The sequence below is a fragment of the Leptodactylus fuscus genome, chromosome 9, assembly GCF_031893055.1.
Source record: "Leptodactylus fuscus isolate aLepFus1 chromosome 9, aLepFus1.hap2, whole genome shotgun sequence".
Classification (NCBI taxonomy): Eukaryota; Metazoa; Chordata; class Amphibia; order Anura; family Leptodactylidae; genus Leptodactylus; species Leptodactylus fuscus.
In genome coordinates, this window is record NC_134273.1 from 82,312,038 (window position 1) to 82,338,845 (window position 26,808).

The 26,808-nt window shown below is 48.5% G+C and overlaps 3 protein-coding genes across 5 annotated transcripts in view; 1 reads left to right on the forward strand and 2 right to left on the reverse strand.

Moving 5' to 3' along the window:
• The window catches only part of JAGN1 (jagunal vesicle mediated transporter 1), a 105,474-nt gene that overhangs the window by 74,389 nt on the left and 4,277 nt on the right, over positions 1 to 26,808 (forward strand). Inside the window, exon 1 of one of the 3 annotated variants that reach the window (XM_075287545.1) lies at positions 22,823 to 22,901. The exons of 1 other annotated variant lie outside the window; for it this stretch is intronic. The gene's annotated coding sequence lies outside the window, so the exon portion shown is untranslated. Of the gene's footprint in view, positions 1 to 22,822; positions 22,902 to 26,808 lie in introns of those variants that run through there. One more of the 3 variants, XM_075287546.1, reaches the window with a different exon arrangement.
• Positions 714 to 11,771, reverse strand: RPUSD3 (RNA pseudouridine synthase D3). The gene is made up of 9 exons (XM_075286307.1): positions 11,602 to 11,771; positions 5,726 to 5,892; positions 5,497 to 5,541; positions 5,015 to 5,111; positions 3,820 to 3,927; positions 3,654 to 3,738; positions 3,446 to 3,572; positions 1,487 to 1,626; positions 714 to 1,215 (listed from the first exon to the last, which is right to left on the reverse strand). The coding sequence occupies exons 1-9, from the start codon at positions 11,709 to 11,711 to the stop codon at positions 979 to 981; spliced, it is 1,116 nt and encodes a 371-aa protein (XP_075142408.1). The 5' UTR covers positions 11,712 to 11,771; the 3' UTR covers positions 714 to 978.
• On the reverse strand, positions 12,828 to 17,714 carry CIDEC (cell death inducing DFFA like effector c). Its single transcript, XM_075287644.1, has 6 exons — positions 17,646 to 17,714; positions 17,408 to 17,485; positions 15,545 to 15,686; positions 14,641 to 14,790; positions 14,014 to 14,201; positions 12,828 to 13,819 (listed from the first exon to the last, which is right to left on the reverse strand). Exons 1-6 carry the CDS (start codon positions 17,654 to 17,656, stop codon positions 13,642 to 13,644), a joined length of 747 nt encoding a protein of 248 aa, XP_075143745.1. The 5' UTR covers positions 17,657 to 17,714; the 3' UTR covers positions 12,828 to 13,641.

Here is a 26,808-nt window from a genome sequence, read left to right on the forward strand (position 1 = left end):
GGCGGAGTCAGGCAGAGGGGTGTGATTCAGAGACAGCCAGTGTCAGAGCTCAGAATCACACCCCTCGTCTGCCTCTTCCTGGCAGTACAGAGCCTAAATAGCATATCGGGCACCAAAACTAAGAGCATTGATAGTTCAGGAATGGTGGGGGCGAGAGAAAAAAATTACAACTGTGCTGGGGCGACTATTAAAGCACTGGATTTGGAGGTGGTGAAAAGTTCTCCTTAAAGGGGTGGTCCAGTTTCAGACAAATGTTATTGTTTGTATAATGGAATGTTGTGCAATTCTCCCGATTCCTCCGGCTTTCCTAGATCTCTGCTTGCTGTCATTCATTCTGCTTACCTGCAGTGGATGTAAATCTAATGGGCACACAGCTACGCGGCTTGTTACCAGACAATGGACTACCGATCTGTGACGGTAACAAGCCCTGCACCTCTGTGGCCATTGGATTTTCATCCACTGCAGGAAAGCAGAATGAATGACAGCAAGCAGAGATCTAGAAAAGTAGGAGGAAGTGAAACAAAGTATTTTGGAAGATTGTACCCCTTGTCATTAAACCAGAGCGCCCCTTTAATTATAGACACGTAGGAAGAAAAACCAAACAATAAAGTCTCTGATTTTCTTTATAAAAGGAGCAATATTAGAAATATAGAATAAATCTTAAAGAAACTTAACATTATTTACAGTTGTAAGAAAATATTCCCCTCCCCCAAACCACTATACACGAATCAAGGCATCCAAATAATAGAGAAAACACAACCTATACATGTATATACAAGCTCGTCCTGACTGTAAGGCACCGGGCTGCAGCAGGAGCCTCCCCCCACTAATCCGTCAGCAATAAAGGGACCAAGTGAGAGTCCACCGGTCAGTCGGCCCTCCGCCATCCAAAAACCGGAGGGGTTATGGGAAGGAATTAACCCTGTGTTTTCTGCATAATGTTTACAATACCATTTTGGGTATTGTAAACATCCTGCATTAGTTTCTAGTTGCACTGCGCCTTAAAGACGTGTCAAGAACCGGCTGCTTCATCTTAAGATTCAAAAGCTTCATTGTCCGTGTGAAGAAAGGAGGGGGCGGGGCGCCGATATATATTGGATGCACCCCCAAGAAGTCGTCTGGCATCAGGAGGTATTGCAGGTGAAGGTGCAGGGGCATTTGGTGCACCTGCTCCTCTTTAAAAAGCATCTTGAGGAGAATCTTCTCTTGTATATGCTGCGAGCAACAGAGGAAATACAGTCAGACAAAGTGTGTAAGATCCAGTCACTCACTACAAGGAGATCTGTCAGGAAGCTGCTGTGGACGGATCTGGTATTGATATTACTGGTCAGTTATATAGCAGGGATGTATTGTGAATGGGCTTAAGGATCTGACACCCCCCGCCCGCCCCCATAACAGCGCAGAGCTACGATGAGACAGGGCTTCTATTTCATACATTGGATTTTAGCTACACCTCCCTAAAGGCAAACCCTGAGCGTTGCTTTACCTGAGGTCTTGGTTTTGCGATGTCCAAAGGAACGTAAATGTTCTCCCCTAAAACTTTTGCTACCCGGGCACTGTAATTGTGGTCACCTAGTATGGGGCAGAACTTCAATGTGGTGTGGACTAAAAGCTGATCTCTATAAACTAAAAAGAGAGAAAACAGGTCAGTAATAATATATCACAGAGACTGAGAATCCTGTACTGTATTATACTCCAGAGCTGTGCTCACTATTCTGCTGGTACAGTCACTGTGTACATACATTACATTACTTATCCTGTATTATACTCCAGAGCTGTGCTCACTATTCTGCTGGTACAGTCACTGTGTACATACATTACATTACTTATCCTGTATTATACTCCAGAGCTGTGCTCACTATTCTGCTGGTGCAGTCACTGTGTACATACATTACATTACTTATCCTGTATTATACTCCAGAGCTGCGCTCACTATTCTGCTGGTGCAGTCACTGTGTACATACATTACATTACTTATCCTGTATTATACTCCAGAGCTGTGCTCACTATTCTGCTGGTGCAGTCACTGTGTACATACATTACATTACTTATCCTGTATTATACTCCAGAGCTGCGCTCACTATTCTGCTGGTGCAGTCACTGTGTACATACATTACATTACTTATCCTGTATTATACTCCAGAGCTGCGCTCACTATTCTGCTGGTGCAGTCACTGTGTACATACATTACTTATCCTGTATTATACTCCAGAGCTGCGCTCACTATTCTGCTGGTGCAGTCACTGTGTACATACATTACATTACTTATCCTGTATTATACTCCAGAGCTGTGCTCACTATTCTGCTGGTACAGTCACTGTGTACATACATTACATTACTTATCCTGTATTATACTCCAGAGCTGCGCTCACTATTCTGCTGGTACAGTCACTGTGTACATACATTACATTACTTATCCTGTATTATACTCCGGAGCTGCGATCACTATTCTGCTGGTACAGTCACTGTGTACATACATTACATTACTTATCCTGTATTATACTCCAGAGCTGCGCTCACTATTCTGCTGGTACAGTCACTGTGTACATACATTACATTACTTATCCTGTATTATACTCCGGAGCTGCGATCACTATTCTGCTGGTACAGTCACTGTGTACATACATTACATTACTTATCCTGTATTATACTCCAGAGCTGCGCTCACTATTCTGCTGGTACAGTCACTGTGTACATACATTACATTACTTATCCTGTATTATACTCCAGAGCTGCGCTCACTATTCTGCTGGTGCAATCACTGTGTACATACATTACATTACTTATCCTGTATTATACTCCAGAGCTGCGCTCACTATTCTGCTGGTACAGTCACTGTGTACATACATTACATTACTTATCCTGTATTATACTCCAGAGCTGCGCTCACTATTCTGCTGGTACAGTCACTGTGTACATACATTACATTACTTATCCTGTATTATACTCCAGAGCTGCGCTCACTATTCTGCTGGTACAGTCACTGTGTACATACATTACATTACTTATCCTGTATTATACTCCAGAGCTGCGCTCACTATTCTGCTGGTGCAGTCACTGTGTACATACATTACTTATCCTGTATTATACTCCAGAGCTGCGCTCACTATTCTGCTGGTGCAGTCACTGTGTACATACATTACATTACTTATCCTGTATTATACTCCAGAGCTGCACTCACTATTCTGCTGGTACAGTCACTGTGTACATACATTACATTACTTATCCTGTATTATACTCCAGAGCTGCGCTCACTATTCTGCTGGTACAGTCACTGTGTACATACATTACATTACTTATCCTGTATTATACTCCAGAGCTGCGCTCACTATTCTGCTGGTGCAGTCACTGTGTACATACATTACATTACTTATCCTGTATCTTTGTTTTGTCTCCCAATCTCACACCGCCCCTTTAATATTAACATCTAGTAACCGGTCCGTACCGCTCATGGGCTGCAGCTGTAGTAGAGCGCACCCCCCTTCAGAGTGCAGGACCTTGTACTTTGTGTGCGTCCTCTTCACTTCTCTTCTCTCCAGGCTTCCCTTAGAGGGGTGCAGCACGGGGACCACCTAATAACAGAACATGCAGGAATGTAATACGACCGCTGATCCCTCCACCGCGGTTCCTGTACATTAGATCCTGCGTCTTACCGGATCCAGTTCTCGGCCACTTTCCGTTCTCAGGGCCACTTTCACTTCGCCTTCGCCTGGGCTGGGGATGCCGAGCGTTACGGCACTGAAAACATGGAGTCCATTATTACGCATGTTATATCAACGTTACAGCACAGTGAGCAGGACTACAACAGGGCGCGCTCACCAGAACGTTGTGATCGGCCGCTCCTCTTTACGGCACGCAGCGTAGTAATCTTCAAATGTTTTGGTGGTGACGTGACACGTGGAGAGCAGGACCAGCCCCGAACTCTCCCTGAAGAGAGAGCAAAGCAGAGGTCAGAGAAAAGCCAAAATTATTCACGCAGCCCTGTGTATTCTGCAGAGGTCCCGTGCAAGAGCAGTGGTATACAAGCTCCGCCTGACGCTGCATTCAGTCAGGGGAACGGGGCTCTTGTTCTGGGTAGGGGTCCTGGCAGTCAGACCCCCCCCACCAATCAGCATGTTAGAGCTATAGTAGAACATTAAAACGTGGACCATCCCCTTTAAATCATTCAGTACATTCATATTACTATATCCCCCTGCCAGCCCCAAAGTAGTAAAGCCCTAGAGTGACGACATATTAAAGGGGTCTTCCAGGACTATTATATTGATGACTTGTCCATAGGATAGGTCATCAATATCAGATCGATCAAAATCCAACATTTGTGAAACCATGATGATCCAGGCTGTGACCTCTTCACTGTTCAGCAAGCACAGCGCTGTACATTGTGTAGTGGTCGTTCTTGGTATTGCAGCTCAGCCCCATTCACTTGAATAGGACTGAGCTGCAGCATGGCCATGTGACCAATGAACCTGATGTCAGATGGCCGAAGAAGAGCAAGGGGAGTCCACTGAAGAGCCACAAGCTCTTCTAACAGATGATCAGCGGGGGTCCCGGGTGTCGGACATTATCAATCTAATATTGGTGGTCTATCTAAAATGGAGTTTTCGAGCCCGAAATGGATTTTTCATTCTGATTAGCCATGCACAGGACAGGTCATCAGTATGTGACATGCGGGGTCGACCCCCAGACTCCGTGCAGATCAGCTGTTACAGCAGCCTTCGGGTGCTGGAAGTTGCTAGTAGACAGGTGGCGCCTGCAGCACTGCCCCCATTCAAGTAATAGGAGCAGCCCCATATACTGTATAGCGTGGCTCCCATTGCCTGACTAATAGCAGTGCTGGACCCAGAGGTTGCAGTAGTTGATCTGCACGGGCGCAGGTGTTGGGTCTCCGACAGATAACAAGTCATCAGTATGAAGAATCAAGGACTGGTAAACCCCAATAAGAATAGGTCCCCGTTTCCTTTGATACCATAGTCCCAGAACCCCCATTAGACTATACAGGGGACGTCTCACATACTTTGGCGCAGCTTTCACCACATGAAGATCTGGCTCCGTCTGCAGGATCTGCTGTAACTCCGGGAGGACGGAGACCACCGATGGCTCCTCTGGACGTCCTGATGGAGAAGAAGACATTGTAAAGGTCTACCAGACACTCGCAGATCTACAGAGAAGACACTCCGAGGTCTCAGCAGGAAGGCGCATTAAACTTAGAACTAGGAAAACAGTGTAATACTTCATTACCCCTGTGGGGGCGCTGCAGGGAAACTAAACACTTGCTGCAGTGGTTGCCCACAAATTACAGCTCATTGGTGCAATACCCAATAACCCAGGGGGCAATAAAATTTGGCATTTCAGCCGCTGTGAAATTACAACCCCCGACGTCCTCCAGTCACTTCTGTGGGGCTTTTGGTAAGAGCTGAGCAGGCGTGCATGCTGGGAGTTGTAGTGTCACAAGAGGCAGAGTGCAGAACATGGCTGACCCCGGCCATCCTCACTTACCTGTAATAGACAGCCCCTGGGGTTTGTTGATGGCCACAAGTGGACCTAAAAAAATAGAACAAAGAAGAGCCAAAGTGAGCAAGAAAGAAGTGCTGCAGTGTAAAGCAACGGGGATAAAGCAGCAGGGAGATAAAGAGTATTGGGTAATGACTACAGGCAAGAGGGGAGAAGAGCTGAAGACGTGGGGGTAAGGTGGACTCTGTATAAGATCCATGACAGGGCTGCAGACCTTTCTGATACACCACGCTCTGGGCCAGGTGCTCACACAGCGACTCCTTGCTCATCTTATCCACAGCGAGGACTCCCGGGGTCTTCAAGATGTTGGATCTGAATGCTCGGGGCTTAGACACTGATTTGTCCGTCGTCTTCTTCTCTGTCTCCACCAGTTCCTGATACCTGCAGAAAAGGAAACCGCTGAATAATTCACATAGTCTGGAGACGGGGCAGGACTGTGTGACATGGGGGGCCCTAAAGCTGGCAGTCCCACATAGGGGTCCCACACCACTGGACCTCTCACATGGGGGTCCACAGCAGGCAGTTGCTACAAATAGGGGTCCCTGCAGCAGACAGTCCCTACATAGGGGGTCCCTGCGGCAGACGGTCCTTACATAGGGGGTCCCTGCAACCGACGGTCCCTACATAGGGGGTCCCTGCAACTGATGGTCCCTACATAGGGGGTCCCTGCGGCAGACAGTCCCTACATAGGGGGTCCCTGCAGCAGACAGTCCCTACATAGGGGGTCCCTGCGGCAGACAGTCCCTACATAGGGGGTCCCTGCGGCAGACGGTCCTTACATAGGGGGTCACTAAAATATAACTTTTAATAGTGATTGTTAAAAGTCACAATGTAACAAAATTATACACTTAGACGTTCCTCACGTAGTGTGTGGTCATGTGGCTGCTGTGTTTAGACACCAAAAGAGGGTTCCCCCTGATTGAATACAAGGGAAAAACTCTCAATAATTTGGTGTTCAGTTAGCATCCCACCCAATTATAGTTACTACCACCCAATGTTCCACTATAGCTGCATAGAAATGGTGTACGAATTGCCACTAAGTATCCACCTAGCACACAGAGTACCGGTTCTCTGACAAACACACCACCAAGTATTCACAATTGCATGCAGCAAATGGCTGGGGAGGAGAGTGACATTGCTAATCTCAGTTTGGGCTATTCTCGGGCATTGGGATATAGGCTATTAGACACAAGCTGGAACCCACATACTTAGACACACACATAAACTTGTTAAAATAAAAGCGAGATATATGTAGTTCCTGACGCGTTTCAGCTGACTGATTCACAGTGCCAGCATCATCAGAGGCTCACAAACATACAGTTATTAGAACGTGCTGTAGATACAGCGCTATTACGAGCTCTTTTGACTGCTCGGTCGGTCATAGTTTCTGACCGCAGCGAGCGCTTCCAGGAGCCGGGTTTATAAACCCAAGTCTCCTCCCAGACAATTGACGTCAACGGAGGTGTGGCCAAGTACGTCACTGTTACCACGCCTCCAAAATGAACCACGCCCCGCCCCTCCAATACAACGGCCGGACCGCAGCTAAACAGCGCAATACGCGCATAATGTAACATCCAGACCCCACATCGCGGTAAATATTGACGGAGCCACACAAACAAATGGGAAGACACAGGTAAGTCAAACCAAATCAGAAAACAAATCCCACCAATTCAGATGAGACACCTCCCATCAACAAAATTTCCACCTCTGGGGGATGAGGGAGCGATTGAGGTCTTTTTGAGGGTCACCACTGAACAGATTCTCAGGCTGGCTGACAATAAGTCACAGTATTTGATATCATCCAATCTTAGTAGGACGGAGGATGCTGCTTTGAAGGACTTGGAAAGGGACAAAAGTATCATTATAAAAGCCTCGGACAAGGGAGGAAACTTAGTACTGATGGATCGATGCCAATATACCCGTATGTGTTATGATATTCTATTGGACCCTGTTGGATATGAAAGAGTTCAAAGGGATGACATTAGGGGATATTATGATGAACTGGTGACTATTGTCAATCAGGCCAGGGAGCAAAATCTCATCAGTAAAAGTGAACAAGAATTCCTGATACCCTTGCATCCGATTCAGGCAACTTTTTATGCCCTACCCAAGTTGCACAAGGGGCTGTCGCCCCTGAAAGGGCGTCCAATTGTGGCTGGTATTGGCTCATTAACTCAGAATGCCAGCCTATATGTTGATGATATCATTAGGCCCTTTGTCCTTAGCCTTCCGTCCTATTTGAGAGATACCATGGATGTTCTCCGGAGACTGGAGGATATCCAGGTGTCATCTGACGTTATGTTAGCCAGCCTGGATGTGGAGGCCCTGTACAGCTCCATACCCCATGATTTGGGGTGTGGAGCTGTCGGGGCCTTCCTGGCTGAACGTGGCAGCCATTTTGAGCCACACAATGAGTTTGTGCTCAGACTCCTGCGGTTCATATTGGGGAGGAATGTCTTCTCCTTTGATGGTGGCCTCTTCCACCAGCTCAGGGGAGTGGCGATGGGGAGCCCCTGTGCCCCATCGTTCGCTAATCTCTACCTGGGCTGGTGGGAGAGGGAGAGGGTATTCTGTGACACCATGGATAGGTGGACGCGGCGGATCCTCCTCTGGGTCCGTTTCATAGATGATATATTCATACTGTGGGACGGGCCCAGGGAGGATTTTGTTCTGTTTGTGCAGTCACTAAATGTGAACGACCTGGGTTTATTTTTTACATTTGATATCCAGGAGGAGAAAATGACCTTCCTGGATTTAACAATCTCAAAGGAGTCATCAGGTCGCTTGCGCACATGCGTGCATCGCAAAGAGACTGCTACCAATTCATTACTACAGTGGGGGAGCTGGCACCCTGAGCCATTAAAATCAGGCATCCCCAAGGGTCAATATTTGAGGATCCGCAGAAACTGTAGCCATCTCTCGGACTTTCAGACCATGTCCAGGGATTTAAAGGGTAGATTCTCCAGGAGGGGTTACCCTAGTGGGGTCTTACGAAGAGCATACCATCATGCGCTCAGCACAGAATGCACACAATTGCTGAACCCTCGAGTTCGTACGCAGGAGTCTGAAGAGATTCGGATGGTCGCAACTTTTGATAGTGCGGCCGAGTCGGTTAAAAGAATCCTTAATACATCTTGGGATATTCTTAGAACTGACCCTATTATAGGATCATTAATAGGGACAAAACCGAGCATTACCTTTCGCAGGGGTCCGAACCTCAAAGATAGGTTGGTACATAGCTATCTGCCCCCAGCAGTGTCGGCTGACACGTGGCTGGATAGACAACTGGCAGATATAAAGGGCACATTCCCTTGTGGGACATGTAAGGCGTGCCAATTTATTCAAAAAGGAAAAAACGTTAGATCCACTAACACACGAGCCACATATTACATACAGAGTTTTATTAACTGTAAAACTACGGGGGTGGTATATCTAGCGTCATGCTCCTGCGGACTCCAATACGTTGGAAAAACAACGAGGGAGTTCCGCAGGAGAATCCGTGAACATATTAACGACATTGCACGTGAAGAACCAACCCCCATCTCTAAACATATTAGAGAGGTACACGATGGAGATGTAAATTGCCTTCGCTTCCAAGGTATTGAGAAAGTTACGCAATCACCTAGAGGGGGTAATTATGATAGGAAAGTAATCCAAAGAGAAACTAGATGGATATTCTTGATGGACACAGTACATCCCAAGGGTCTGAACGAATATATCTCTTTTTCATCCTTCATATAAGGGTACCCGGGGTTTTGCAGAAGGGATGTCCTCATGAATATGTTCATAGCTGGTAATATCCCCTTTTGTCAATTACCATTTTGACTATATTGGTTGATGGGGATATTGTAATTATTCATAATACCCATGGTGAATAGGTGTTCTCCATATTTAGTCATCAACGTGGCCTATGTATTTTTGGTGGGTGTATGGATTTCCCCTCTATTAACAGTTCATCTTTACATCATGTGATATACGTACACCGGAGGGAGTTTGTTCTATCATTATATTAAGTTTTTTCCTTTTATTAATAGTTGTGTTTGGCTCATCTGAATTGGTGGGATTTGTTTTCTGATTTGGTTTGACTTACCTGTGTCTTCCCATTTGTTTGTGTGGCTCCGTCAATATTTACCGCGATGTGGGGTCTGGATGTTACATTATGCGCGTATTGCGCTGTTTAGCTGCGGTCCGGCCGTTGTATTGGAGGGGCGGGGCGTGGTTCATTTTGGAGGTGTGGTAACAGTGACGTACTTGGCCACACCTCCGTTGACGTCAATTGTCTGGGAGGAGACTTGGGTTTATAAACCCGGCTCCTGGAAGCGCTCGCTGCGGTCAGAAACTATGACCGACCGAGCAGTCAAAAGAGCTCGTAATAGCGCTGTATCTACAGCACGTTCTAATAACTGTATGTTTGTGAGCCTCTGATGATGCTGGCACTGTGAATCAGTCAGCTGAAACGCGTCAGGAACTACATATATCTCGCTTTTATTTTAACAAGTTTATGTGTGTGTCTAAGTATGTGGGTTCCAGCTTGTGTCTAATAGCCTATATCCCAATGCCCGAGAATAGCCCAAACTGAGATTAGCAATGTCACTCTCCTCCCCAGCCATTTGCTGCATGCAATTGTGAATACTTGGTGGTGTGTTTGTCAGAGAACCGGTACTCTGTGTGCTAGGTGGATACTTAGTGGCAATTCGTACACCATTTCTATGCAGCTATAGTGGAACATTGGGTGGTAGTAACTATAATTGGGTGGGATGCTAACTGAACACCAAATTATTGAGAGTTTTTCCCTTGTATTCAATCAGGGGGAACCCTCTTTTGGTGTCTAAACACAGCAGCCACATGACCACACACTACGTGAGGAACGTCTAAGTGTATAATTTTGTTACATTGTGACTTTTAACAATCACTATTAAAAGTTATATTTTAGTGTGCATAAAAATTCCCCTAAAACCTTGTTTTGTTAATTGATTTAGTGCACACATACTTTTGTGTATCTATTTATTGGTTTGTTTTTACATAGGGGGTCCCTGCAACCGACGGTCCCTACATAGGGGGTCCCTGCAACCGACGGTCCCTACATAGGGGGTCCCTGCGGCAGACAGTCCCTACATAGGGGGTCCCTGCGGCAGACAGTCCCTACATAGGGGGTCCCTGCGGCAGACAGTCCCTACATAGGGGGTCCCTGCGGCAGACAGTCCCTACATAGGGGGTCCCTACGGCAGACAGTCCCTACATAGGGGGTCCCTGCGGCAGACAGTCTCTACATAGGGGGTCCCTGCGGCAGACAGTCCCTACATAGGGGGTCCCTGCGGCAGACAGTCCCTACATAGGGGGTCCCTGCGGCAGACAGTCCCTACATAGGGGGTCCCTGCGGCAGACAGTCCCTACATAGGGGGTCCCTGCGGCAGACAGTCCCTACATAGGGGGTCCCTGCGGCAGACAGTCCCTACATAGGGGGTCCCTGCGGCAGACAGTCCCTACATAGGGGGTCCCTGCGGCAGACAGTCCCTACATAGGGGGTCCCTGCGGCAGACAGTCCCTACATAGGGGGTCCCTGCGGCAGACAGTCCCTACATAGGGGGTCCCTGCGGCAGACAGTCCCTACATAGGGGGTCCCTGCGGCAGACAGTCCCTACATAGGGGGTCCCTGCGGCAGACAGTCCCTACATAGGGGGTCCCTGCGGCAGACAGTCCCTACATAGGGGGTCCCTGCAACCGACGGTCCCTACATAGGGGGTCCCTGCAGCAGAGAGTCTCTACATAGGGGGTCCCTGCAGCAGAGAGTCTCTACATAGGGGGTCCCTGCAGCAGAGAGTTTCTACATAGGGGGTCCCTGCAGCAGAGAGTCTCTACATAGGGGGTCCCTGCAGCAGAGAGTCTCTACATAGGGGGTCCCTGCAGCAGAGAGTCTCTACATAGGTGTCTCCAACACCAGAGCTTTCCTCTGGGGTCCCCTGCAGATGGCTCTGTCCTCACAGCTGGTCCTCTCACTATGTTGGTCCCTGCAGTCCTCATGTCTATGTATACACCCGGTGCCCTCCACTATGACCTATACCCCACGTTACACCCCCGGGCAGCACTCACCATGGTGTCGAGCCTCTCCTCCTCACACAGCCCAGGCTTCCTATCCCGGTCACGGCCCTCCAGCCTCCTCTCCCGGTCACGGCCCTCCAGCCTCCTCTGATCGCCGCCATGTCTGCAGTTCACACCTCAGATCCGCTCAGTGCCCCGATCATGCCGCTCTCCAGGCAGCTGACATCTTACTCCACACTGCGCATGCGTACACCTCCTGCCTGCTCCTAAGCCTGCCGGGAAATGTAGTCCGTGCACTCAGTGCTTTACTACCGGCCTGAGAGCTGTGGCCCCGCAGGGCATGCTGGGAATCAGTCACTGACTACATGAGACTGGAGGGCCACAGCTTATTAGCTCCACTTCTGGGACAGTTGGGTGACCACCATTGGCCTCCACAGTGGATGTCACTCAGCTTTCCTGGTTACAGAATGTCACATTCTACCAATGGGAAGACTCGCTGTTGTGGGGTCTGTGTTAGTTGTCACCCAGCTTTCCCTGAAGGCTGAACAGAATTTAAAGGGATCGTTCAGGATTTTATTAAAGTGACGGCTGCCGCCAATCCCCGGCCTGAACATCTCTATTAATATGGCGGTTTATTCTGGATTTTTGACGTAAAGTCCTATCTATAGTCCCTATTGGACAACATGGAGGTGCAGCTGCTACTTAGGATCCCCATCTTTGAACCAACATGGCGGCCACCTTGTAAGAATGGGTCCTACTATGGTAGATCTGTCCCACCATCCATGGTTAATACTAAATTTCGCCTGCAGGGGCGCTGTTATCAAGAGGGGTCCCAGAGGGGACATAACTATAGGCGCCCCCGCCATCCTGGAGCAATTCGGGTACTGCAGTTCTGTATAGCGCGGAGTTACAGTTCTCCGCACACTACCTGGTTACGGGTGACATCATGGCTCCTCCATTGTGGGGTCAGTGATAGTCCCAGCACCGCACACCAGTAACCTATGGCATATCCGATGTGGAGGAAGCAGTGGGAGGGGGCAGAGCAATCTGGGGTAAGGGTCTGGTCCCGATTATCTGCTCGAGGGGTCAGAACCAGGCCGGTAAATCCATCATCAAGAATCTGCCCACCCTGGACAATCCCTTTAATATGGTCACACTGATGATTTCCATGGTCATTTCCATTTCCGGCCACATGGGGCACTGTAATTTATTGCTACTAGAATCTGCACACACAAGGGACAACAATCCACAATGACAATAAAATGATGACGTGTTTTATTGAGCGATTTCAGAGGTTTTTATAACCCAAAAAATATAAATAAGCATTACAAAGATTAAATATTAATATCACATAACCAAAGCCGGAGCTGGTAACAGTCAGTATTACTGGGACTGATGATGGGTTCTCTATATACTCACAGTGTACATATACGGTATATATATAAAGTGCCTGGATTATAGCTTAAAACTGCCCGACCACCAAGTCTAATAAAATATCCCAATTTTACTGAAAATCTGATTAATACGGCAATAACATAGCGAGCAGCCAATAGATTGAGCCGGACTGGCTGCTAAGGTTGTGCCACTTGACAACCCAGTCTATACAGCTGGATTAGAAAACTGCTGCCTGAGGAGAAAGTAGCTAGGCCACACCCACACTAGCCCCGCCCATCTCAGGCTTCATTACTAATCAGATTTTTCTATAAAACAAATCTAAGTGACATTGACAACTACAAAACCCCCACCCTAAGTGTGTGCAGAAGACGTGGCGAGTGCGGTGCAGCTTTCTTACTAGGCCACACTTTATTTGGCGCTCCCTTTGCCGGACCATCCTTTACTATGTGTCTGTGGTTTTCACACCTGGTAGGTGACGGCCTTAGGCCTATACAGTACCCGTGCACCCCTCTAAAACTTGGGTTCCCCCCCCATTCATACTTTATTCAATGTGTATTTTGCAGCGTTTATCACTTGGGGGCAGATATCCAAGGTCACCTGCAGCAAGGCGTTAATATGGAGTGAAGAGTTGATGGGGCCCTTGGACCCGCAGGCCTGGACGGTCGGTATCAGTGTTTCGGGTGCTGTAGGTGAGCATTACAGGAGAATCTTGCGCGGGTAGAAAGGGATTAAGTCTCTGAGGGCAGGCGATGGTTTCTCCGGCTCGGCTATAGTCTTAGCGTCGGGCTCCAGAAGCTGCTGCATGTAACATGAGGTGCCCAGGAGAACGTGCCCGGTGGCCTGCATGGTGAACAGAGACCAGCGCAGCACCTCCCTGTCAGGGAAACAAAATATATTAGATCTTATCCAAATCTGTTCCTGGGAAAGCTGGGTGGGCCACTGTTATAGCTCCCATAGAGGTTGTCACCAAGCTTTCCAAGACTCTTGACGGTCCCGTTATCCACTGACAAATTCCCATCTCCCAGCCTGGGAAAGCTGGGTGACAAGCCCTAACACCCGGATACTCACTTCATCACCCTCTTGGCACTATAGCACTCCAGGTTATAGGACAAGGAGTAGGTCCCGTACAGGGTGGCCTTGACATTCAGACACCCGATGAAATCCTGAGGATGATTCTTATACAGGTCAAGGCTGATCCGCGCCACGTCGATCTTCCGCTGAGGCTTGTTGGACAGGGAAATGTGGTAGCCGGCATTCTGCACAGGAAGAGAGTGACTATTACATAGGGATCTCCAGATGAATAATACTGATGACCTATCCTACAGGTCGTATATACCAGAATGGTGGGGTCTGACACCCAGCACCCCTACTGATCAGCTATTGTTAGCAACTGATACACAGAGAATAGAGCAGGAAGCAGACAGCTTTATGCTCAATGCTTTGTGTATCAGCAGATCGATGGGGGGGGGCAGGTGTCCGGCCTCCACAGATTTGATATTAGTGACTTATCTTTAGGATACGCCATCAATATTTTTGGCCTGGAAAACCCCCTTTAATTTTTACCCCATTTTGAAGGTCTCTATACTCGTGAGCCCACTCATCTGAGCAGCCAATACAGACAACTGTGCTATAGAAGACCACTCTCCACAACCACACTATGTGGTCAGCTGGTTGTCACCGTCATCTAGGACTCACCTGAGATGGTTTCCATGTCTGTCCTTTCCCAAGAGCCATAAACACCGCCCCGTTGTCCAGAGACTGGAAAAAGTCTTCAGTGTCCACTCCGGTGCCATCTTCCTCCAGGACCAGCGACATGACTTCATCCATGAGCAGGGCATCCTGGGTCTAGGAAAGAGAGGTACATGTAGGGTGAGTGACGACCCCAAATATTCTGAACATCATCAATGTAACCCCCGTCATCCTTATCCAGCAGGGCAGGGGGTGCACTATAAAAGGGACAACATGATCTACTTAAAGGTTTTGTCCTTATTTTCATGACCTATCAACTAGACAAGTCATAGAGCGGAGGTAGGTGAGGCCTGACCCATGGGGCGTTCATCTACAGGGTACCATGCCAAAGTCAAATGCATAGATCTATGGGTACACCACCCAGTCCCCCAAATTGTATGCAAATTAGCTCTCGATCTCTTTTCTGGCTCTGGGATGACATTAGGGTTGTTGCTAGAATGGAGCAGTCACATAGATACTTCCGGGGTCTTCATGGAATACTTACAAGCAGATTCTTCCTAGTATGGCAGCCTCAGCTCAGATGTAGTGGGCTCCCATTGGGTGATGTGGACACAGAGCGCCACCTACTGGATACATGCCATGCCAGGAAGAACCTACTTTTAACCATTGGTGACAACATCCGCCTGCATAGACTCATTCAGCCCCTTCCATTGATGGTTGGGGGCTGCAGCAGGGTATCATCAGCCCCACCATTAGAGCTTTTGGCAGTGTTGAGAGTTTGAAGATAGGACTTGGCTTCTTTTAATGGCCTATATAAAGTACTTGAGTCACTCTGAGGTTCTTCAGCCCAACCCCAAGGCTGTGACCATCAGTGACCCCATGACTGAGCACTGGAGACCTCTGGCCTTACCTTGTTAAGCAGATCTTCCAGACTGTCGGCCACAATGCCCTTGCGGACACTTCGGTCACAGTTACAAACTCTGAAGGGTCGTGGTTTGGAGGCCGGCCGGGAAAGGAATTGTTGAGTCATCGTAGCGCTGACGGAGACGCACCTGTAATAATCGGGAGAGATATAATATCCGATATAATCGACGTGTCTCATACGTCACGTGCCCTGCGGTAATGGCCGCTCTATAAGCCGTGTTATCAGCTCGCTACAGGTTTCATAATGTTCTGTGACCTTTGTGCGGTCTGTACACAGAGATCGACTTTTGGACGAGACAAAATATTTCCAAATAGGATACTGTCTGAAAAATGGGGGTAAAGGTGACGGCGGCGTGAAGGCGGCAGGGAAGAGTCTGCGGACACCGATCCTAAGGGGGTTCAGCCATGTTCCTCTATTGTTACACTTATGAAATATAAGAATATTCGGATCCCCCGGTCATCTGACTAAATGGGCTGCGTAACACATTCATCGCCAAACATGTCATCCAGTCAGTATTGACCCGCATCCCGTTGTATGTTACAGCAGTATCTCTCTATATCCTGGGACATTACGAGAGAGAGAGAGATAATCCTTTAATAGTCCCACCTTGGGGAAATTTCAGCGTGTTACAGCAGCATAGTAATACAGATACAGGATAATACAGAGTAATATGTTACAGACGTAGACACAGATAAGCTGAGAAGAGAAGATATACTAGGAGTCCATGGCAGCTAAGGAAAAACAGAAGAGAAAGAGGAAGACCTCATGGTCATCCTCATAATCATTAGTTCTCTGTGCGGAGAGCTCTTCGTTTGGTCTGATGTAGATTATACAGCCTGGTCGCGGTTGGAAGGAAGGACCTGCGATAGCGCTCCTTCTCACACTTGGGGTGAAGCAGACGGTCGCTTACAGTGCTGCCAAGTCCCATCAGGGTCCCATACATGGGGTGGGATTTGTTCTCCCGCATGGAGGTCACCACAGACAGTATCCTTCTGTCACCACCACCTGTACTGGGTCCAAGGGGCTCCCCAGGACAGAGCCGGCCCTCCTGATCAGCCTGTCAAGTCTATTTCTGTCCCTGGTTGATATACTGCTTCCCCAGCAGGCCACACCGAAAAAGATGGCTGAGGCAACCACAGAGTTGAAGAAGGCCCTAAGAAGTGTCCCCTGGACTCCGAAGGCCCTCAGCCTCCTGAGCAGGTAGAGTCTGCTGTGGCCCTTTCTGTGCAGCGCCTCCAGGTGGTCAGCCCAGTCTAGTTTATTATTGAGGAGCACGCCCAGGTACTTATAGGTCCTGACTATCTCAATACATGTTCCTTGGATCTCCACCGGGGTCGGAGCACCTCTCCGTTTACTAAAGTCCACCACCATCTCCTTGGTCTTCCCAGCATTAATCCTGAGCTGGTTCTGCTGGCACCATTCAACAAAATCCCGGTTTAAGTCTCTGTATTCCCTATCATCGCCATCAGTGATAAGGCCGACTATAGCAGAGTCATCGGAGTACTTCTGTAAGTAACAGCTGGATGAGTTGTGCCTGAAGTCAGCAGTGTACAGTGTGAAGAGTAATGGGGCAAGAACTGTACCTTGAGGTGCCCCCGTACTACAGATTACACATGTATATCAAATACTATTGAGGTTTGGCAAGAGGAAATCGCCCCATTGAGGGTCAGTGCAGCGAACCCTGATGAAGACATTGCAGGGGAATCCTTCATGAAGTCGGCCCCATGTCTCAAAGCCAGGGTCTTGTGTATGACAGGCAGATGGTGGCGGGAACATTGGGGGAGGGGCTCAAGGTATAAATGGCTCCTATAAGTCTAGAATAAGAAGATATAACAAAACGTCTCTTACTTGGAGAGAGATTTGGGGGAGAGAAGACTCAGCGACTTCATGGCGTAGTCCATCTTTGTCAGGATAATTTGCTCCGATCTAGAAGAGACATGTATATTATATATTAGGATATCCGTATACTATGACCCGGGCTGTCCGGGCATGCTGGGAGTTGTAGTTACACAAGTTTGTCCTAAAATTAATGTCAAATTTCTACAAATTACAATCTTTACCAATGGATCCCTGGGCAGATACTCACTGGTTGGCCATAGTATCACAAGTATCAGTCTGCAGCGTCCAGAGAATGTCTGACAAGTGCCGGGGCGCCGTCCCCTTACATCCTGCCCTGTGTACCTTGTCCTGTCAGATCACCGGTGATGTCACCAAGTTCAGGTACAAGGTCCTCTCCGGTGGAAGGTGACAGACCGAAGGACCAAGTGCAGCTTTATTACTGGTCATTAGTCACCACCATATCTGGGGTACAGATAATGGGGTCACTATTGATGGCCGCCAGGATTTGCACAGATCCTGACTCTACTTGTAAAGCTACACTCTGAAGAAGAGTTACAATCCTCCTCCTGTCATTGCCTGCCTGTGTGTCAGTCTTCACTGAGGTTCCTGCATTCTATTCATGAACCAGGAAAATAAGGATAAAGGGCTGTGCTTGGTATTGCAGTTCAACCCCAGTCACTTCGATACAAATGAGCTGCTGCTGTAGCATCTATGTGGGGGCTTAGCCTTAAAGGGGCTTCCCACTCACATATCCCCTATTCACAGGGTAGTGGCTAAGGGATTGATCATTGGGGGTCCTACCAAGCAATCATGACAACGAGGGCTCCCAAAGGTGTGACCACCACCCATTGACTTCCAGAGCACTGCACTTGGCTATCTCTGTCAGTCCCATAGAAGTCTATGGAGTGGTGAACATATATGAACACTACTAGTCCATTCCCAAAGAGGACTGGAGGCTCCCCAATGTTGTGATCACTGTTACCCCCAACGATCAAACCCCTACCCCCATCCCGTGTATACGTAATAAGTGCCGCTACTGGGATGCCTTTGAATATCCTCCTACTAGCTGTCACCAAGCTTTCCAGGGATCCTGATTTACATTCCTACCCCTGCTTCCATTCTGTCACTACTTTGCCTTTGCGTCAGTCTTCACTACAGTTCCTCCATTCTGTTCATGAACCAGGAAGATCAGGATGAACATATCCCATCGCTCTTGTGTTCCCTATGATCACGGTGTAAGAACAGCAAAACCCCAAAGTCACGGCAAATACAAGGGAAGCCATTACTGTCCACAAGATGGCGGCTAATACTATCAGGGACGCCAAGCACAACGCCGTCACGCTATCCTACAGCACAGCCCCCAATATGTCACATTGTACCTTATTTAGCGGGATAAATATCCCCAATATGGCGACATCCGAGGAACCAATTTCTCCAATATCTGTATATCTCTATAGGATCTAGACAATGGCAGTCAATGGACAGCTGCAACATGGGGGAAGGGGACGTCACTAAACCCCTCACCCTTCTTGTTTGTTTGACTCCAGGGTCATCCCTTTATTACAATAATGGTGGACTGTCATGGAGACAAGAGATTAGGAGAGAATCTGATCAGAGCCGTGAGATTTCCCTCAAGTGTATCCCACCAGTCACCTGACTGAAGCCATGACAAGATGGCCGCCCTAGTGCTGATCTGAGGGGGAATATTAGGCAGGTGTGGAGATATCATGGATAATGTAGAGTGAGGGGCCACGGGGAGACGGACGGAGATGGCGTTGCCTATAGCCAGTGCTAATAAATCTCTACCCCAATCCCCGCAGCTCCATAATGGAGATCTGACACAGTGAACAGTCACCTATGTGGTCAGCTTTCTCTCTGTATAAGAACGTGTTCCTGCAAAGTAAATGGCGCTCGCTCCACAACGCAAAAGGTCACTTCGTACTTTAGGAACGACTGTAAACAATCCAGTACGTCATCCAGGGACGCCCCGGACAGAACTAGAATGGGCCCCACCAAAACCAGCACCTGCCATTAGGCATACATTCACACTGTGTCGTTAAACTGCGCTTATTTGACACCATTTCTAAGAAAACGCAGTAAAGTGCATCAGCGACAGATTCGGAGCAGGACGCTGAAGAAATAAGTGTCCTGCTCGACCTTCTTATGGATTCACCTAGGCCAGAAAGCCGCGGGGAGCTGCAGAAAAGAAGAGGAACCTGAAGCGAATGTGCGCCAAATTCCTCGTTTTTTGCGCTGTGTGAACATGCCCTATGATCCCTCGCACAAGAGGAATACTGGTTTTGCAAATTTGCGTCTGATTCCCAGCAACAGCCATATTTATCCCTGCCAAAATTTGAGGGTAGCCTCCCAGGAACACTCAAAGGACACCATGAAATTTTCAGGGGGAGGTCATGCCCCCCTGTGTGTTATAAGACTGCGCCCCTTGGTTTTTTTTTTCCCTCATCAGTATGTCTTTGTAGAATGGGAGGAAATCCACACAAACACGGGGAGAGCATAAACTCCTTGCAGATGTTGTTCCTGGTGGGATTCAAACCCAGGACTCCAGCGCTGCAAGGCTGCACTGCTAACTAGAGATGAGCGAGTACTGTTGGGATCAGGCGATCCGAACAGCACGCTCGCATAGAAATGAATAGACGTAGCCGGCACGCGGGGGGTTAAGCGGCCGGCCGCCATCAAAGCGGAAGTACCAGGTGCATCCATTCATTTCTATGGAGTGTGCTGATCCGAACAGTACTCGCTCATCTCTACTGCTAACCACTGAGCCACCATGTTGCCCCCAATCTGCGTCCCTTGTTTGTGATGTGACTGCCACATAAAGCCCCCACGTTACGTGTACAATGAGAGAGGGTCCGGTGGTGACAGGCGCTGGGCCCAGGAGATTTGCCACTTCTTCCCAGACTCCTTTTTGGGGAGACTCCTGGATTTTTCAGGATAGTTTCCAAGAAGCCAGACCAATGGTGGCTCATCTGAACTGAACCCCGCATGTCGTGCCCGTGTCGGTAAATGCGGCCAATACACAGACTGCATTTCCTGGCCCGTATAGATGATATAAGTGATAGGGCCACTTGTGGGGCCGATGGCTCTTCCCTGCCCTTCCCCCACACTGAATTGAATGGGCATGGAAATATTTTGGATGAAAGCTACAAAGCTCTAGATCACAGCAGCTACTATAAAGCATTGTGGTTCAAGGAGTTTGTGTACACAGTCCTGTGTGAACAGGGGTCAAACATTGCAGCAGACTCTATGGTTCATTAATTGTGATGGTAATTGGCCTTCAAGGAAATTAACCCTTTAGATCAGGAGGGGGGAGGGGGACCTATGGAAGTGATCCTGACGCAGATTTGACAAATGGCTCCATAAATTGTACATATAGGTCCGGCCACATCCACCTATAGAAATAGTCTGCACTATTGTCCTAGCAAATCTGCGCTAAAATCTGCAATGAATCTGTATTACACGCCATCGTTCAGAATATACCTCTATATACGGAGAAATGTCGGAGCAGAAATTGGCAGTTTTAGTATCCGCACCTCAGTTTTCCTGCAATGTGTGAATGACACCGTAAACACTGCAGTTTTTCCTAACTAAAAATCCAGAGTCCCATATGGACATGTATACAAAGAAGGTGTGAACAGAGCCTGAGGCTGCCGGCATAATCCATATAGCATGAGGTTACTTACAGGTCCTGGAGATGCCGCTGCTCCTGACTGTCACCAGCGCTGTCACATACTGATCTTTTTGGAGGATTTGGTATATGATGAGTGTCCCACTCCCCTTTACCCAGACTGCTTTACTGTAAGGAGTGACCTCAGGTCATTGCTGCACCAGTCCCACTCCCAGTGTGGAAATAAATAGGAGCACAGGTCACTCCATGGTTTATGGCCGCCGCAGACTGCTGCTGCCCCCTCCACCCGTGGCCTAGATCTGCTCCACTTCCATCCTCATGTCCCAATATCCTGATATTGATTGCAAATGGAAATAACAACATAACACAAATTGTCACATGTGGATGATGTAGGTGAAAGGTGACGGGTACAGCAATACAGAAATGAAGTGGGTGCAGCCTGTGACATGTCTGCGTCCGCACATCACGCCTGGTGCAAGAGGGTCATGTGATAGAAATCCTATTATGCAACCTGCTGTGGTATGTGGCAGGAGACATCGCAGCGATCAGCCATAATCTCCTGGAAACCTGCCAGCAATTGTTTAATTTCCCTATACCGCCCCCACAGGGGAAGTAAGGTATTACATGCTAATAGTGAAATGAATGGGATGTGTTGGTTCCTTCAGAGTGGGAAATACTTTTTGTAGATGTTGTGCAACCAAATATCGCCATGTTATCCTTCAGCAATGGAAGTGAATAATATAATAATAATATAATAATACATTTTATTTATATAGCGCCAACATATTCTGCAGCGCTGTACAATTTGTAGGGTTCAAATACAGACAGAAAGATACATTACAAAGAAAGTCATTTCACACACTGGGACCGAGGGCCCTGCTCACAAGAGCTTACAATCTATGAGGTAGAGGGGTGAAGGGAGGGGTATTGTTACCTGGGGGGCTGTGACGTCCTGTTGCAAAAAGATCAAGCATTGACTTTTTACAACTAGAAGTTTCAGCCCCTCCGAGCCCCAATGTCACTCCATGGCGACTCTTTATTTTGTGACCCAGCCCTAGCCTAATAGTGAGGGTCCTGAATAGGAACCCCCTAGTTTAAGCTCAGAATTCCATAATAGGGTATATGAATGTGTAAGAACGGCCTCAAGTCCTATATGGGTGCACAGCTTTTATATATGCGAGAAATTTTGTACTACACGACACCTATTACAGCCGCCATATACCCTGAGCGTCGCTCTCGTCCTCTATCATGTCCTTATACCTTGGTAGAACATACGGACATGACAACCCCTTTAATATAGCGCCATCCACTGTATGGTAAGGCTAGTAATGTCATTGCGCTCTCCATGAAGGCCAATACTAGCTACGGAGCTAAGGGGGCATCTATGGGGTCAGCACTAATAACTAAGGGGTGTGGCCAGTATTTATGGGAGGGGCTTTTGTATAAAATATGAACTATCCTAAAATTTGTAATTTGCACCCGTTTCACACAACCACAGCCGAGCAGTATAACTGGAGTGGATGGGTCAGTAGGTGCTGCCTGCTGGGCCATGGATCAGGATACACCTACACAATACAGAGCCAAAGAAAGCCCTGCTGCTGGGGCACTACAAGGCTAAGCATGACCATGCACTGACTGAGAGGTCCCTATGTGTTACTTGTAACCCCCCTTTAGCAGCTGGGAACATAGACATGGACGTCCATGATCAGCACTGACAGCTACTTCCGGGAGCACCAACATGGCGTCAAACCAATACCGTCTGTAACTTCCGGGTGTTCCAATATGGCGGCGCTCTGGGACCGGAAGTGGTCACAGTGCAGCGCTGACTGAGCCATTACATCGGGAAGAAAGGGGTAGGTGAGTCTGTCAGCTCTATGAGGGGTATATGGCTGGGAAATGGGGGGCGCTGTACCCCGACTGTGATAGGTGTGAGGCTGCAGCTGTACTCTGTATATAGTATAACATGTGCAGGCTATACCCTGTATGCTGTATATAGTATAACGTGTGCAGGCTGTGCCCTGTATGGTGTATATAGTATAACGTGTGCAGGCTGCGCCCTGTATGCTGTATGTAGTATAACGTGTGCAGGCTGCGCCCTGTATGCTGTATGTAGTATAACGTGTGCAGGCTGCGCCCTGTATGCTGTATGTAGTATAACGTGTGCAGGCTGCGCCCTGTATGCTGTATGTAGTATAACGTGTGCAGGCTGCGCCCTGTATGCTGTATGTAGTATAACGTGTGCAGGCTGCGCCCTGTATGCTGTATGTAGTATAACGTGTGCAGGCTGCGCCCTGTATGCTGTATGTAGTATAACGTGTGCAGGCTGCGCCCTGTATGCTGTATGTAGTATAACGTGTGCAGGCTGCGCCCTGTATGCTGTATGTAGTATAACGTGTGCAGGCTGCGCCCTGTATGCTGTATGTAGTATAACGTGTGCAGGCTGCGCCCTGTATGCTGTATGTAGTATAACGTGTGCAGGCTGCGCCCTGTATGCTGTATGTAGTATAACGTGTGCAGGCTGCGCCCTGTATGCTGTATGTAGTATAACGTGTGCAGGCTGCGCCCTGTATGCTGTATGTAGTATAACGTGTGCAGGCTGCGCCCTGTATGCTGTATGTAGTATAACGTGTGCAGGCTGCGCCCTGTATGCTGTATGTAGTATAACGTGTGCAGGCTGTGCCCTGTATGCTGTATGTAGTATAACGTGTGCAGGCTGTGCCCTGTATGCTGTATGTAGTATAACGTGTGCAGGCTGTGCCCTGTATGCTGTATGTAGTATAACGTGTGCAGGCTGTGCCCTGTATGCTGTATGTAGTATAACGTGTGCAGGCTGTGCCCTGTAGGCTGTATGTAGTATAACGTGTGCAGGCTGTGCCCTGTAGGCTGTATGTAGTATAACGTGTGCAGGCTGTGCCCTGTAGGCTGTATGTAGTATAACGTGTGCAGGCTGTGCCCTGTGTGCTGTATGTAGTATAACGTGTGCAGGCTGTGCCCTGTGTGCTGTATGTAGTATAACGTGTGCAGGCTGTGCCCTGTGTGCTGTATGTAGTATAACGTGTGCAGGCTGTGCCCTGTGTGCTGTATGTAGTATAACGTGTGCAGGCTGTGCCCTGTGTGCTGTATGTAGTATAACGTGTGCAGGCTGTGCCCTGTGTGCTGTATGTAGTATAACGTGTGCAGGCTGTGCCCTGTGTGCTGTATGTAGTATAACGTGTGCAGGCTGTGCCCTGTGTGCTGTATGTAGTATAACGTGTGCAGGCTGTGCCCTGTGTGCTGTATGTAGTATAACGTGTGCAGGCTGTGCCCTGTGTGCTGTATGTAGTATAACGTGTGCAGGCTGTGCCCTGTGTGCTGTATGTAGTATAACGTGTGCAGGCTGTGCCCTGTGTGCTGTATGTAGTATAACGTGTGCAGGCTGTGCCCTGTGTGCTGTATGTAGTATAACGTGTGCAGGCTGTGCCCTGTGTGCTGTATGTAGTATAACGTGTGCAGGCTGTGCCCTGTGTGCTGTATGTAGTATAACGTGTGCAGGCTGTGCCCTGTGTGCTGTATGTAGTATAACGTGTGCAGGCTGTGCCCTGTGTGCTGTATGTAGTATAACGTGTGCAGGCTGTGCCCTGTGTGCTGTATGTAGTATAACGTGTGCAGGCTGTGCCCTGTGTGCTGTATGTAGTATAACGTGTGCAGGCTGTGCCCTGTGTGCTGTATGTAGTATAACGTGTGCAGGCTGTGCCCTGTGTGCTGTATGTAGTATAACGTGTGCAGGCTGTGCCCTGTGTGCTGTATGTAGTATAACGTGTGCAGGCTGTGCCCTGTGTGCTGTATGCAGTATAACGTGTGCAGGCTGTGCCCTGTGTGCTGTGTGCAGTATAACGTGTGCAGGCTGTGCCCTGTGTGCTGTGTGCAGTATAACGTGTGCAGGCTGTGCCCTGTGTGCTGTGTGCAGTATAACGTGTGCAGGCTGTGCCCTGTGTGCTGTGTGCAGTATAACGTGTGCAGGCTGTGCCCTGTGTGCAGTATAACGTGTGCAGGCTGTGCCCTGTGTGCAGTATAACGTGTGCAGGCTGTGCCCTGTATGCTGTGTGTAGTATAACGTGTGCAGGCTGTGCCCTGTATGCTGTGTGTAGTATAACGTGTGCAGGCTGTGCCCTGTATGCTGTGTGTAGTATAACGTGTGCAGGCTGTGCCCTGTATGCTGTGTGTAGTATAACGTGTGCAGGCTGTGCCCTGTATGCTGTGTGTAGTATAACGTGTGCAGGCTGTGCCCTGTATGCTGTGTGTAGTATAACGTGTGCAGGCTGTGCCCTGTATGTAGTATAACGTGTGCAGGCTGTGCCCTGTATGTAGTATAACGTGTGCAGGCTGTGCCCTGTATGTAGTATAACGTGTGCAGGCTGTGCCCTGTATGTAGTATAACGTGTGCAGGCTGTGCCCTGTATGTAGTATAACGTGTGCAGACTGTGCCCTGTATGCTGTGTGTAGTATAACGTGTGCAGGCTGTGCCCTGTATGTAGTATAACGTGTGCAGGCTGTGCCCTGTATGTAGTATAACGTGTGCAGGCTGTGCCCTGTATGCTGTATGTAGTATAACGTGTGCAGACTGTGCCCTGTATGCTGTATGTAGTATAACGTGTGCAGACTGTGCCCTGTATGCTGTATGTAGTATAACGTGTGCAGACTGTGCCCTGTATGCTGTGTGTAGTATAACGTGTGCAGGCTGTGCCCTGTATGTAGTATAACGTGTGCAGGCTGTGCCCTGTATGCTGTATGTAGTATAACGTGTGCAGACTGTGCCCTGTATGCTGTGTGTAGTATAACGTGTGCAGACTGTGCCCTGTATGCTGTGTGTAGTATAACGTGTGCAGGCTGTGCCCTGTATGTAGTATAACGTGTGCAGGCTGTGCCCTGTATGTAGTATAACGTGTGCAGACTGTGCCCTGTATGCTGTGTGTAGTATAACGTGTGCAGGCTGTGCCCTGTATGTAGTATAACGTGTGCAGGCTGTGCCCTGTATGTAGTATAACGTGTGCAGGCTGTGCCCTGTATGCTGTATGTAGTATAACGTGTGCAGACTGTGCCCTGTATGCTGTATGTAGTATAACGTGTGCAGACTGTGCCCTGTATGCTGTATGTAGTATAACGTGTGCAGACTGTGCCCTGTATGCTGTGTGTAGTATAACGTGTGCAGGCTGTGCCCTGTATGCTGTGTGTAGTATAACGTGTGCAGACTGTGCCCTGTATGCTGTGTGTAGTATAACGTGTGCAGACTGTGCCCTGTATGCTGTGTGTAGTATAACGTGTGCAGACTGTGCCCTGTATGCTGTATGTAGTATAACGTGTGCAGGCTGTGCCCTGTATGTAGTATAACGTGTGCAGACTGTGCCCTGTATGCTGTGTGTAGTATAACGTGTGCAGGCTGTGCCCTGTATGCTGTGTGTAGTATAACGTGTGCAGGCTGTGCCCTGTATGCTGTATGTAGTATAACGTGTGCAGGCTGTGCCCTGTATGCTGTATGTAGTATAACGTGTGCAGACTGTGCCCTGTATGCTGTATGTAGTATAACGTGTGCAGGCTGTGCCCTGTATGCTGTATGTAGTATAACGTGTGCAGACTGTGCCCTGTATGCTGTATGTAGTATAACGTGTGCAGACTGTGCCCTGTATGCTGTGTGTAGTATAACGTGTGCAGACTGTGCCCTGTATGCTGTGTGTAGTATAACGTGTGCAGGCTGTGCCCTGTATGCTGTGTGCAGGCTGTGCCCTGT